Here is a 14,260-nt window from a genome sequence, read left to right as displayed (position 1 = left end):
AGGGTGTTATCTCACTCAAACAAACAGCTTATGGACCAGATTTGTGTAGTATCCTGTTACAATACCGTGTTCACTATATGATTTCGTCATAGGGCAGCGTATATATGATGTGCTTTAGTTGGATCAGCGACAGTTCAACAGAAATTTTCGTGGGAGCGGTTCGCCTTCAGCTTCTTCCCCATTTAAGCAACATTGCTGAGACGCAACGCTGTTTTTGCTTAACGTATATTGATTGCTTTGGAGGTGAGTAACGATATTTCCGTTAAAGTTTAAAAGATGTTTGTTTTGTTTTTGTTAAATTTCTAAGTAAAAAGGTAAAGGTGTTCAGTGAAAGTCGTGGGAATGTGATGATAGCGTGCGTTTTAGATTGAGTTTCAGGTTTCAGATTGAATCCCTCTTCCGTTTTTTTTTTCTATTTTTTTTTTTCACTGAAGCCATGGCTGGTGCATTAGCCATCCTGTTTGCCGCATCACTCCTTGCGCTGCATGGGAGCTCTGCCGATTGTGAGGACGATGTTCCAGAAGGCAGCACAAACCTCGAGAAACGAGTTGCTGTCTTAGAGTTTCAACTGCGACAACTTCTTGGAGGGAATTTAATGCAATGTAGGTTCCTTAGAGCATAATTGTACATACACATATAAATAGCTTATATATCACAACGCCTTAGTGTATATAAGGCCACAGTTTTTTATTTTTATGGATGACATCCTGCGCGCGCACCGATTTTCGTCCCTTCTCCGGAACTCCCCCCCCCCCCCCCCCCCCAACAAAGTCGGTTGTCGCAAACGTCGTTATTGAATTTGCCGGAAAATGAGCTTTATGCACATGCGTATTATCGCCACATGGAAATATGGTCGCTTTGCCGTCAAATTAATCTCTAGTATTACTTTCAAATTACATGCCAATTAATTATATAAAGTCATGAAGAGAATGGGGCCGTCGTTTTGGATTGTTATGCCATTGATATTGTGCATGGAGATATCAACTTTTTACAATTATGCGAAAGGCTGGCGGCGGCCAGCGATTATCGCCCGGAAAATTTCATTGACATTGTGTCCAAATCAACATATACCAGGTTTTTATGTAGCGAAAAAAGGGTCGACAAGGGTGTCAAGGTATTTGGGGGGCTGAAGGTCGGTCAGGCCATCCGACAGTTTGGCTGCTTCGTGTGAATCGAAGTAGACCAAATGGCAACGACGTAAATTACCTTTTATAGATTTGCTAGTATTAAGCACATCTTTGCATCATTTTTTTATCATTTCTGTGAAGTGTTCATAATGCTTAAATATTCTGAGAGTACAAATAAAGACACACTGTTTGTTTGATATTTGTTTTATTGATTGCTATACCAACAAAATGCATGAAATAATCTCAGGCCCGTAGCCAAGGGGAGTTCGGGGGGTTCGACCTGGGAAAAGGTCCACTCTGGGTAAAATTTGATTTATGTACTTGGGGATTTTATGGTAAAAGATTGACTTTTTCAGAAAACGAACCCTCCCCCTCTGAAATTGCTGGCTACGGGCCAAATAGATTTGATAATATGCAGCATATCTATTCATGACTTTTTTTTTACCTTTCTACGAAGTATTCACAATGCTTTAATATTTTGAGAGCATGGATAAAGACATATTGTTAGTTTGATACATGTTTCTGTGGTAAATTTGTGTTTCCAGCTGTGCACTGACAGCATTCCTTTACTTAAGCAGTATTTATGAGTGGTTTTATTTTTTCGCCCTCTCGCACCGATTTCGGGGTCCCCAGAGGATGTCATCCATAAAAATATAAAAAGAGTGGCCTAATTGGTTCATCAGGTTAAAATTCGTAGGAACGTTTCGGAAAAGATCGGATACATGATTTAATTCTTTTCGTACTCACATTTCTTTCTTTCTTTGTTCTATGTTCATCGTTAAAAGACAAATTCTATCTTACTCAAGTATTTTATTTTTTATTTATTTTTTAATAATCAACAATCTTCTTTCAGCTCGCCGTTCTTGCTCAGACTGGCTGGCTGACGGTTTTCTCACCAGTCGCCATTACATAGTTGACCCAGACGGCCTCCGCGGTGTCCCAGAATTCCAAGTATGGTGTGACATGACGGTGTCGCCACCTATTGCCGTGTTTCATCACGACCAAGAGGACAGAACGCTAATCAATGGGTTTGAAGAGCCGGGCAAATATCACTGTAAGTTTGTTATATATTTTATTTCTTAATTCGTTTAATTTACTTAATTTTGATTACTTATTTTTACTACTTAGCATTAAGCACGGTTATCTTTTATGACCACACTTACCTCTGCCTCACAATAAATTCGCTAAGTAATAACGAGTCCTTATGAAGCCTGAATAACAATTGCCACAGGCGCCGCACGCGTGCGCTGGAAATCCGTGCGAATTCATTGATTTATTTATTTTTATTTTATTTTATTTTTATTATTATTATTATTTGACATCGATAGAATCTACGGGCTTTGGCAATAACGTTTACATTATGTACAGGTGCGTGCCATTTTTCCGACATGACGTTGAGGTCACAGCGGGATTTTTTTTATACGGAGCCATTTCAGTCTCAGCGCAGTTGCCGCCCAGTTTCCGCACGGTTTCATAGGAGATCGATATAATGTCTGTACAACCCCATACCATTTTTTTTCATTTATTTGGTGAGAATAAGGAAAAGCATACATTGTAATTCAAAATTCATGCAAGTGAACTACACTAAATTGTAAACAACTTTCCTGTCGTTGTGCTTCCTAAGCCCACCAAAGGTGAAAGGGAAAGAGATTCAACCATTATCACGATCACGGCAAGTCCACCGAACAATCCCCTTGCAAGAAGTGTGCAACATCCTCTACAATTATGCTTAATGTGTCAATTTTTCAGCATTACAAAATATGAGAGGCTACAGAGGCCGTTAATCTGAACTCGTTTGTAAGAGTTCTCACGAAAATCGTGTCTCCGTACAGAAGCTGCACGAAAAGGGATATACTGAGAACCCTACGGAAATTTAATCCAGGCTACACTTCATAACCTGAGACGTATTTACTTTTACTAACATGGATTTTTGTCGGAAAATATCAAGATTAAGATATATTTAACCTGTCTTCCGTCCTTAAATATTATCATTTTTTTTCACAGTAAAAATATCGTACGCTATTTCGAGGCCGCAGATGAGGGCATTGATGAAGATGTCGGGTCCCTGTAGCCAGCATATAAAATATGAATGTCATGGAGCACTAATTCGTAATGAAGACAGCAATACAGTATACAGTTGGTGGTTTGCAGACGGACAGGAAGTCAAATCTTATTGGCCAGGTGGAAATGCGCAAGTCGGTGGCTGCGAATGTTATAAAACCAAGAGTTGCAACGGGGGTGAGAAAAGATTGTATATTTTAATATAAGCCAATTGGACAATTTAGTTAAGGTGCTCTTCCTGTTAAATTGAATTTCCTTTGGGTTTATCCCTGGTTTCTACTCACCTTCAAGTTCCGAAAGAAATCACACCAATGGTTCCCTATCTTTTGAAATTAAAATTTTGACAAGCTGGATTTCTACATTTAAAGTTAGTCCCTGTTTTGTTATCTTTTCTTTTGTGATAATCTCTTAAGAGATTATTGCAGAGTATAGCCATCTATAGAGGTCATGTGGTCCGATGACAAGCACAGATTTCAAAATAATTGCTATAACTGTCGTCATTTGCGGTAGAATATTATGTTTACAATGTATTTTTTGTGAAATATAGAGCACATACGATACCTCTTTAACTGTACCTACATGTAGCTGTTTTTTTTTTTTTTTTTTTTTTTTTTTTTTTTTTTTTTTTTTTTTTTTTTTGTAAAATAACTTGCTTTGTTAGTTCTTTAGCTAGATAGAAAAAATGCAGTCAAAACACGATAAATATACTTAATTGATAATCCTTTGTTACTTGCACCGTTGCACCTTGTTTTTGACGTAATTTGTTAAAAAATGTTCCATGATGCTCCAACTTGCATTAATATGTTAAGATATTAATGTCTTTATAATTAATCACAAACATGTTTCTTTTCAATCAGTAAAAAATAAAATATTGACATATATATTTCAGGCAAAAAGTGTAACTGCAACGTGAACGACAATGCTTGGCGGGAGGATAGCGGTGACGTCACAGAAAAGGAAGCACTTCCGGTTACTGGCTTTAGGCTGGGTGACAGTGGCGATGGAGCCGAAAAGGCCTACATTACAATTGGGCCATTAAAGTGCCAAAATTGAACGGGTATTATTGAGAGCAGACAATCGAAACATCTTTAAATTGTCTCATCCTGACGCAGACAGATCGGGTGCAGATAAATTCCCATAATAAAATAATATATATATATAGGCCTACTGGTATATCTTTTTGTAATATACATTGTACTCTGTAATCCACTACAATAATATTGTCACCCCTAATGCAATGTGTGAAATGATACAGAAAATTGTCATAAACCAACTTTTTATTCATTTACTAACAGTATTTTTTCAAAAAAATTTAATGATTGTACCACTAATGAATTAGTTAACCATAGTAAAAAAAATCAAATTCACATTTGAGGTTCCACTGATTATAATTATCACTCAGTGTATCATATGGGTCTGCATGCACCATTAGGAGAATATTTCTAAAATCAGGCAGAATCAAGTAAAATCCATTTGTCCGTTTTGTAGAAAAAAGGAAACTGATAAAATTATGTATTGTGCTATATGTAGTACGAAGAGAAATACTAGTAGGTTAAGGGAATATAATTGTATATTTTGAACTGTTTTACAGTGATGAAATACTCTTTTGATAAATCCCCCAAAAAAAAGCAAAAATAGTACTTTATCGTTTCATGACACCATTTATTTATTTATTTATTTATCGATATCTCAGAATAGTCCCTACTGGTAAATAAATCTAGAAAAGAATCCTTTATGTAAAAATGAAAAAGTAACATATACTAAATAGAGGGAATGTCACAAATTGTTTGTTCATATTGACAATATGACAAGCAAATAATCAAAGCGATTTTCAGCAAAAATTTTGATTCACGCAATCTGCATACTGGTGTGACAAGTGATAAGACATTCATGAAAATACGTAACTTCCGGTAACTCCAGAAGTGACGCGGTGAATTTGACCTTAGTATTCATTCACTGTGTGTGTGGAGAGACGAAGAGACACGTGTGTTGTGTGCTCTAGGCTTTTTCAGTGTTATCAGGGGGGCCTTATATATGCCATTTTGTATGTCATTTTATTACATATGACTCTATATGCCATAATTGAATTGAATAAACGTTAATTTTTGGAAAACCAATCAACTTTGTTGCCATGCTATAAAATACAAGAAACACTCGGTTACATTTGGCGCTGCGAGCAGGATAAGATAGTGTGGCACATGGCATATATAAGGCATACAAGTAGTTAGCCCACCCCGCCCTTCCTTGAGCCAGTGAACCAGAGCCAGTGACCTGCGTGAATCCTGTTCAGGGCTAGTGATGTAATTGAGTCAGGGAACCAGAGCCAGTGACCTGTGTGAATACTGTTCTGGGCTAATGATTTCCTTGGGCCAGTGAACCAGAGCCAGTGTCATGTGTGAATCCATTTCTGGGTTAGTGATGTCCTTGAGCCAGTGAATCAGAGCCAGTGATCTATGTGAATTCAGTACAGGGCAAGTGAACTCCATGGTGTCGGCGCAGGACCAGTGCATGATTTCCTTGAGCCAGTGAATCAGGGCTAGTGATCTGCGTGTGTGGACATAGTACAGGATCAGTGAAATTCGTCGTGTCAACGCAGGACCAGGGCCAGTGACTTCCTCAGTAAATCTTCATGGTGTCGGCGCAAGACCAATGATCTGTGGAGCCAGAGTAGTCTCATACCATACATTTTGCAGTGCATTACAGTGAATAAATATATTGTAAATATTGTATATATTCTTATTGTTTATCAGTTGTAGTAGTATTATATGTTATAGTTTAGTTTAGTTTTGTTTAGTTTAGTTTAACATTACATCAGTCAACTGAGTTAGAATATTGCATGTTGTTAGTTGGGTTGAATAAAAATGGCAGAGAGTAAAGAAAAACTAAAGTCAGAAATTAAAGAAGAGTTAAGATCTGAAGGTTTTACTGATCAATCATGTTACCAGTATATCTCCTCTTCAAGAAGAATAGCACGTTTTAAAGATAAGCCTTCATCTCCTGATGATGTAGAAATTAAGGAATGGGTGCAAGATATAAAAGCTCACCTCAATACCAGAAAATTTAAAGATAGGGAAGAAGCTGCCGCTTTCATTGTTAGTAATTTAGCTGGTAAAGCTAGAAAAGAAATCATTGGTAGAGGGATAGAAATTAGCACAAACCCAGAGAAAATATTTGAAATTTTAATAAAAGTTTTCGGGGATGGTGACATACTGCCTGTTCTTCAGCAACGTTTTTATGAGTACAAACAAGGTAGTAAAGAAGATCTGCTCTCATGTTCACTAAAATTGGTTGAACTTTTTGATGAAATTTGTGTTATCAGGGAAGAATTCTTGGTTGACAGAGATAATACACTGAAAGGTAGATTAGCGGAATGTGTTAGAGATAACAGTTTGAAAAGAGAGTTGAGAAGACTAAATTTAGAACAACCAAGATTGTCATTTTTTGACCTTAGAGATAGAGCTATTGACTGGATCGGTAGGAGTGATCAGAATCAGAAAGAAACAGGTACTCTCCAAGAGTCTGCTGTACAAAATGATGAAATTTTAAAATTAGTCCAAGAACAAAGTAAACAAATAGCTCAGCAATCTAAACAAATTTTGCAGCAACAGCAACAAATAAATGAGTTAATGAGAGGACAATTTCGAGGTCAGCGTGACATGATAAGAGAAGTAAGAGGTAGAGGTCAAAGTAGAGGTAGAGGTCGACATAGCAACCGATATGGTAGACAATCTGAGGTGAGGAAATGTTTTAAGTGTGGTTCAGAAGAACATTTACTTAGAAACTGTCCACAAAATCATTATTTTTAAATGGGTTTTTAACAAAGATAGTTGGAAAATGTCCAGAAACTGTGGTTAGCATCAATGGATGTAGTATTCAGTGTTTATTGGACACGGGAGCGCAAGTATCAACAGTCACAGAAAGATGGTACAAAGAAAACTTACCCAGTGTACATTTGATTGACGTTTCAAGTTTGATTAACATTTCTAGTACACAAGGTGCTGATATACCATACCTTGGATACATTGAAACTGATTTACAGATCAATAATCATGTTATTCCCAATGTAGGTTTCCTTGTAGTTAAAGATCCTACTGATACTCCTGTGGAGAAACGGAAAATACAGGTGCCTGGGGTAATTGGATCTAATGTCTTCCGCCATGTTAAACAGTACTTTGGAGAAGGCTACAAGTCTATTCTGAAGAATCACTCAGACGAATGGGTAGCAGTGCTGTCACTTTATGAAGAAAATGTGGCGTACACAAACCGTTTACAAGAAAGTAAAGTCAAGATTGCAGGGAATCAACCCATACTTATACCAGCAAGTTCAGTCCAAGTGGTACCAGCAACTGTAAGCCAAGCAGGTAATGGTCAGTTTTATTATGCTGTTATAGAAGAAATGGAAAGTCTAACTTTGCCTCGTGGTATAATGATTGGCACAACCTGTGTAGCTGTTAATCAAGAAGGAATTATACCATGCCCAATAGCAAATACCAGTGATGCAGATATTTATTTGAAACCTCGTACACAGATAGCTAAGATACAACCCATAAATCGCTTTGATGCTGTAGGTGACAATTTAGTTGTTCAATCTGAGATGTGTGATGTGTCAACTCCAAATGCCAAGGCCACTGCAGAGCAGTTGTTACAGAAAATGGATGTTGGTATGACACTTGATGAGAAAAGTAAAAGACTGTTGATTGACTTAATTGTAAAATATGATACTGTTTTTAGCAAGAATGATGATGACATTGGTTTATGCCGGAAAGTGAAACATTACATAAGAACCAAAGATGATGTACCAGTCCGTATTCCACATAGAAGAGTTCCTCCTCAGCACTGGGAAGAATTGAGACAGTATTTGAAGCAATGGAAGGAAAGATGTATTATCAGAGACTCGCATAGTCCTTATGCTGCTCCAATTGTATTGGTACGTAAGAAAACAGGTGAACTTCGAATGTGTGTTGATTATAGGGAACTTAATGCAAAAACACATCATGATGCATACCCTCTGCCGAGAATTGAAGAGGCTTTAGATGTATTACGTGGTTCAAAATATTACTGTTCTCTTGATTTAGCTCATGGGTATTACCAGGTACCAATAAATGAAAATGATATTCCAAAAACAGCATTTAGGTCAGGGACAGGTGGTCTTTTTGAGTTTACTCGAATGAGTTTTGGTCTTTGTGGAGCACCAGCAACTTTCATGCGATTGATGGATCAATTGTTTGGTGACATAAATTTTAAAAGTGTACTGATATATCTTGATGATATTTTAGTGTTTGGGTCTACAGTAGAAGAAACATTAGAGAGACTTGAGATAGTTTTACAAAGGTTACAAGAAGAGAACCTCAAGGTCAAGCCTAGCAAGTGTCAACTGTTACATAAGAAGTTACGTTACTTGGGTCATATTGTGTCAGGAGAAGGTGTGGAACCAGATCCTAGTAAAATATCCGCAATAAAAAACTGGACCACTCCAAAAAATGAGAAGCAACTGTCACAGTTCCTTGGTGTGTGCAGCTATTACAGACGATTTGTTCCAAACTTTGCTAAAATCGCCGGGCCATTGCATAAACTTACTGGAGGAACAAAATCATCACAGAAATCAAGCAAGATTGTGAAGTCTACTACTGCTTGGAAATGGGATTCACAGTGTGTGGAATCATTTCAGAAACTGAAACATGCATTAACTCATGCGCCACTGCTGGGGTATCCAGACTTTACAAAACCATATATACTAGAAATAGATGCTAGCGGTATGGGTCTTGGAGCTGTACTATCTCAAGAACAAAATGGAAAAATTGTTGTAATTAGTTATGCGAGTAGATCCTTACGTCCAGCTGAGAAAAGTGGGAGTTATGGTGCTATGAAGCTAGAACTGTGTGCTTTGAAGTGGGCTGTTACAGAGAAATTCAGAGACTATCTAATTGGTGCAAACTGTATTGTGTATACAGATAATAATCCACTTGCATATATACAGTCATCCGCAAAACTTGGAGCAACAGAGACAAGATGGGTTGCCGAGCTAGCCAATTTTAGATTACAGATAAAGTATAGATCAGGAAAAACCAACGTGGTAGCAGATGCATTGAGTAGAAAAGATATTACAGACGCAGAACCTCATTCTGTTCGGTTTGAAGAAGTACAGTGGAATGAGCAAGCTGAAAATTCATTTTTTAGACATGGTACTTTACTTCCACGAAAGCTGATTGCACAGACTGCCAGTATAGATAAAGACATAAGGATTCAAGAAAACCATTTATCCACTAGTACTTTTCCTGCAATTGATAGTGAAGATATGAAAAAATACCAGGAAACCGACAACACGATTGGCAGAGTACTCAAATATTGGAGACATGGAAAGCCAACTGTCCGACAGATGCGTAAAGAAACTAAGAAAGTGAACAGAATTCTCAGAGACTGGAGTAGATTGAAAGAAGTGAATGGAATATTATATAGAACCAAGGTGCATAACAATGTAGTTGCATGTCAAGTTTTGTTACCAGAATTTTTAAAAACTGTTGTTTTGAAAGCAGTACATGATAATATGGGTCATCAGTCGAGTGAGAAAACTTTACAAATATTGGAATCTCGTTGTTTTTGGCCTTGCATGGGAAAAGAAGTGAAAGACTATTGTGATAATTGTCAGCGTTGTGTAGTTGCCAAAGGAAAAAGTGTGAAAACGTCTTTGGGTTCAATAATTGCAAAGCGTCCCTTAGAAGTGTTAGCTATAGATTTCACGATGTTAGAACCAAGTAGTTCTGGTCTTGAAAATGTATTAGTTATGACAGATGTATTTACAAAGTATACTCAGGTTATCCCCACACGTGATCAGAAAGCAAAAACTGTAGCTAAGATTTTAGTTAAGGAATGGTTTGTTCGATTTGGTGCTCCAGATCGTATTCACAGTGATCAAGGACGTAATTTTGAAAGTGCATTGATAAAGGAATTGTGTGGAATTTATGGCATTGTAAAAAGCAGAACAACACCGTATCATCCTCAGGGAAATTCTCAAGCTGAACGCTTTAATAGAACATTACACGACCGATTAAGAACTCTACAACAAGAACAGAAAAAACGTTGGCCAGAGTATTTACCAGAATTAGTATATTCATATAACTGTACACCTCATACAACTACGAAGTATTCTCCCTATTTTTTAATGTTTGGGAGAGAGCCAAGATTGCCAATTGATTTTCTTTTAAAATCAAGTATTCCAGGAGGGGAGACAGCAGGGGAAGAAGTGAATGACTGGATTGTTGGTCACCAGAAACGCCTGCGGGAAGCATACCGAACAGCTTTGAAATATACAGAAAATGAAGCTACTAAACGCCATGAAAGAAGCAAAGTGAAAGCAAATAGCAGACCTTTGGTGCTTGGAAGCCACGTTTTTGTGAAAAATTTCCATGTAATGGGAAGGAATAAAATTCAAGACAAGTGGGAAGCAGAGCCATATATTGTTATAGACTGTGTGGATACTGAGGGAAGAGTGTACAAAGTGAAACGTGTCAATGGAACAGGGCCTGAGAGAACAATTCACCGTGACGCATTGATGGATGCTCGTGAATTAGTCTTAGATAGGGTCCAGAAAGAGGAAAGCAGTGAAGTTGAGACTGGTCAGTCATGTCAAAATGTGCAACGTGTGAACAAAAATGATTCAGATTCTGATGAAAGTGATGAAAATGAGGAATATGAAGTTTATGTGTTAAGAAAATCAAATCCTGAATCAAATGTACAGGAATGTGACCAAAATGCTGAAATGGATTTTAGTAACATGTCATTGGACCAGCTTCGTAATGAAGTAGCTGTATTAAGGAGAAGTACGCGAAGAACAGCAGGAAAACATTCAAATATCAATAAATTGCCTAAAAGTGTCTGTGTGGAGCAATCTGTAGAGTGTAAAACAATATCTACTCAGACTGATGGACAGTTAGATTTTCAGGGTACTGAGAATAAAAAATCAGAAGGGTCTGATTCATTACAGGATTTAGTAGAGACTCAAAAATTGTTCTTACAATTAATGTTGAGAAAAACTTAAGTACATGTGTAGTTATGCTTAGGTATTTTTCAGGACAGCTAAGCTGGTATAGTTGTATTTATTTTTTTTTTTACAAAGTAATAATACTCCAGTATTAGGTGGGTGATTACTTAGTATGTAGTTGATAGTTTAGGTGTTTTTAAGTGATAGAAATTCAGTATTAGGATAGTGATTACTTAGTTAATAGTTTAAGTGTATTTAAGTATAAGACTCCAGTATGAGGAGGGTGATAAGTTAGTATATATTAGGTAGTTTAAGTGTAGTTAAGTATAAGACTCCAGTATTAAGAGTGTGATTAGATAGTATAAAGTTGATATCTTGATTGTACAGGGTAGTTAAGTGATAAAGTAGAGATAGTTCTTGTAAGATGCCCCAGACAGCCTCAGTGATCTGGCCCACGTCTGGCCCAGATCTGGCAACGTCTGGCAATGTCTGGCAAAAGGTATGGCTTGCCACATGTGGGCCAGATGTGGCAATGTCTGGGCCAGATCTGGCCCAGACATTGCCACATCTGGCCCAGTCCACATTTGCTCATATGGCCAGATGTCGGCCCAGATCTGGCAATATCTGGCAAATGTATGGCATGCCAGATGTGGGCCAGATATGGGCCAGATCATATTCAAATGGGCCAGATTAGGGCCAGACATGGACCACATATGGCCCAGATTGTTTTTTTTTTATTATTTCACATTTGCTCATGTGGCCAGATCTGGCCCAGATCTGGCAATATCTGGCAAAGGTATGGCATGCCGGATGTGGGCCAGATTAGGGCCGGACATGGACCACATATGGCCCAGATTGTTTTTTTTTTTTTTCTTTTTTTAATTATTTTTAATTATTCAATAAGATAACTATAAAAAAAGACATACAAGATTCAAGATTCAAGTATTTATTCTGTGCTAAAAGCCTAAACAAAATTATTACACATTATATAACCTTGCTGGCAACTAACATGCAACAAATTAAGGGCCACTCCTTTTTTTTTTGTACAAAACAATTTGTATGTTTGAAAAAAAAAAAAAAAAAAAACCACACTGCAAAAAGGCAAATATACAGACACTTAACAGGAGGAAATGTCACTTACATACATGTAAAGAAAACAGTTATAACAACAATTTTTTTTTCAACACAAAGCTGCTCATCGAATCTGAATTAACACAAATTACAAAAATTGTAATTAATTATGCATGTACATGGGGGGGGGGGGGGGGATTTGAGGGGGAAATATTTTTGCACACCTCAACCTAAATAATATTATACATTGTCATTTTTAAACTAATTCAAACATATCATTAATAATAATAATCACTAATGAATATAGTTTTGTAATGAATAAATCTTGAATAATGAATGAAAAAACATTCTTTTTTAGATGATGGAGAGTTATAACAAAATTATAAATAACCATGCAGTAACTGTTTCAATTCAACTTGCATGCTGGCTACAGTACTGTACATACATGTAAATTCTGAAAAAAAAATATGTATACTCCAGCACAGATATAGATGTACAATTAAAAGAGAATTACATGTGCACAAAAACAAACCCCAGTATCAATGCTTTTGAATTAAATCACATCACGAATCAAATCACTCAATGAATTGAACCAGTTTGCAATGCTTGCGCTTTTTTCAAATCCATAACACTAAGAAATGATACACCCGCCTCCTTGACAAGCTTATAATTATTAAAGGAATCAACAATGGAACAAGTAACTCTACCAAGTTAACAAAAGTTCATTCAAATGTCAAGTCCAAACACAACATCCCTTCCTTTCTTGGAGAGAAACGGTCCTTTCAAAACATGTTAATTGACAGTTCAGTCTTTAAAATGTCTTTTCAAACATTTGCAGAATAGCATATGAACTCCAACTTTTATTCCTTAAACCACACTGAAAATTCTCAAAACTAATCAACTCATATCAAATCCCATGTCCTTTCACTACTACTGGTCTCTTCCTTTGCTTGCCTTTACGTCATATTCAAATGTTCCCTTCACTTTTAAAGGTTTCTCAGACGTGAACATGAATAATACTGTTTGTTTTCTGGTCCTCCACAAGAGCCACATTTATTTTTCTTGGATTTCAGCATTCTCCATGTATTTTCATCAATGATATTACAATATGCACCTGAATCTGGAAATACACTGAGATTAACACCTCCTCTATTTCCTCCATGTCTTCTGTGCATTGGTTCCCACACCAAATGTATATGCACTCCTGGATTTTCATGTTCAAAGCTGTCATTTACATGAATAATAGTTTCAGTTTTGCAGAGTTTTGCAAAGTGATCCAACGTTCCATGTTTTCTCAGTCAGGGAGTTTCTACTTCGTTTTTCATGTCTAAACTCGTAATGTTTAGACTGGCTTGGTTTGTCAAATGACTTCAGTTTCATCATACTCAGTTTCTGGTGTTCCAATTTCATTCAAAGCGTTAACTGTCTTATGTATATTCATGTTTCTAACCTGTGTTTGGGAGAGTCCTGAAAATATCTTGTAAGTTGTACACCTGTCCCTGCTGAATACAACATAAGCGCGCGTCTCCTTTGTCATGTATTTTTAATTTTCTATCTTTGTTCATTATTCATGCCGTTCGTTGGTTTTGAAAAGATCAATCTTTTTCCGTCAGCGAAAAGTTTAAACTGTCTAGCCATCGCGTCGAGCGTGACCCAATGTCTCCGGACTTCTGTACGGTTCGAATTCCGTAATTTCACATTTTTTCTCCATTTTTTTCAAAGAAACTTGACTCACAGTTTTGCACTAGTGTTTATCCTCGTCGCCAGTGTTGATGCCTTCGAAATAAATCGCACCACGAATCAAATCACTCAACGAAATTGTATCAGTTTGATACGCTTGTGCTTTTTTCATATCCATAACTCTAAGAAACGCTACATCCGGGTCCTTGACCGGCTTAGCATAAAAAGCGGAATCTTACAACAGCGGAACGAGTAGTCCAAAAAAGTTTTAGATCAGTGAATTCATTCAAATGTCAAGTCAAATTAAACAAATAGCACACTTATGAGGGGACTTTGAAGAAAA

At 37.0% G+C, this 14,260-nt stretch overlaps 1 protein-coding gene across 1 annotated transcript; it reads left to right on the top strand.

Annotated features, from left to right (window-relative positions):
- Positions 1-65: 65 nt before the first annotated feature.
- Positions 66-5,917, top strand: LOC106175363 (contactin-associated protein-like 2). The gene is made up of 5 exons (XM_086993944.1): positions 66-243; positions 435-602; positions 1,981-2,181; positions 3,132-3,365; positions 4,078-5,917. Exons 1-5 carry the CDS (start codon positions 105-107, stop codon positions 4,239-4,241), a joined length of 906 nt encoding a protein of 301 aa, XP_086850070.1. The 5' UTR covers positions 66-104; the 3' UTR covers positions 4,242-5,917.
- Positions 5,918-14,260: the final 8,343 nt, after the last annotated feature.

Source organism: Lingula anatina, chromosome 8 (genome assembly GCF_051362555.1).
Source record: "Lingula anatina isolate TDL-2025a chromosome 8, LinAna3.0, whole genome shotgun sequence".
Classification (NCBI taxonomy): Eukaryota; Metazoa; Brachiopoda; class Lingulata; order Lingulida; family Lingulidae; genus Lingula; species Lingula anatina.
Note: the sequence above shows the minus strand (reverse complement) of the source record. Positions and strands in the feature narration are given on the sequence as shown.

Bases quoted from the DNA above. Each gene is read 5' to 3' on its own strand.
- LOC106175363 (XM_086993944.1), top strand. From the start codon at position 105: ATGATGTGCTTTAGTTGGATCAGCGACAGTTCAACAGAAATTTTCGTG. The intron at 2,182-3,131 runs GTAAGTTTGTTA...TTTTTTTCACAG, and splicing joins AGAGCCGGGCAAATATCACT to TAAAAATATCGTACGCTATT. The intron at 3,366-4,077 runs GTGAGAAAAGAT...TATATATTTCAG, and splicing joins AACCAAGAGTTGCAACGGGG to GCAAAAAGTGTAACTGCAAC.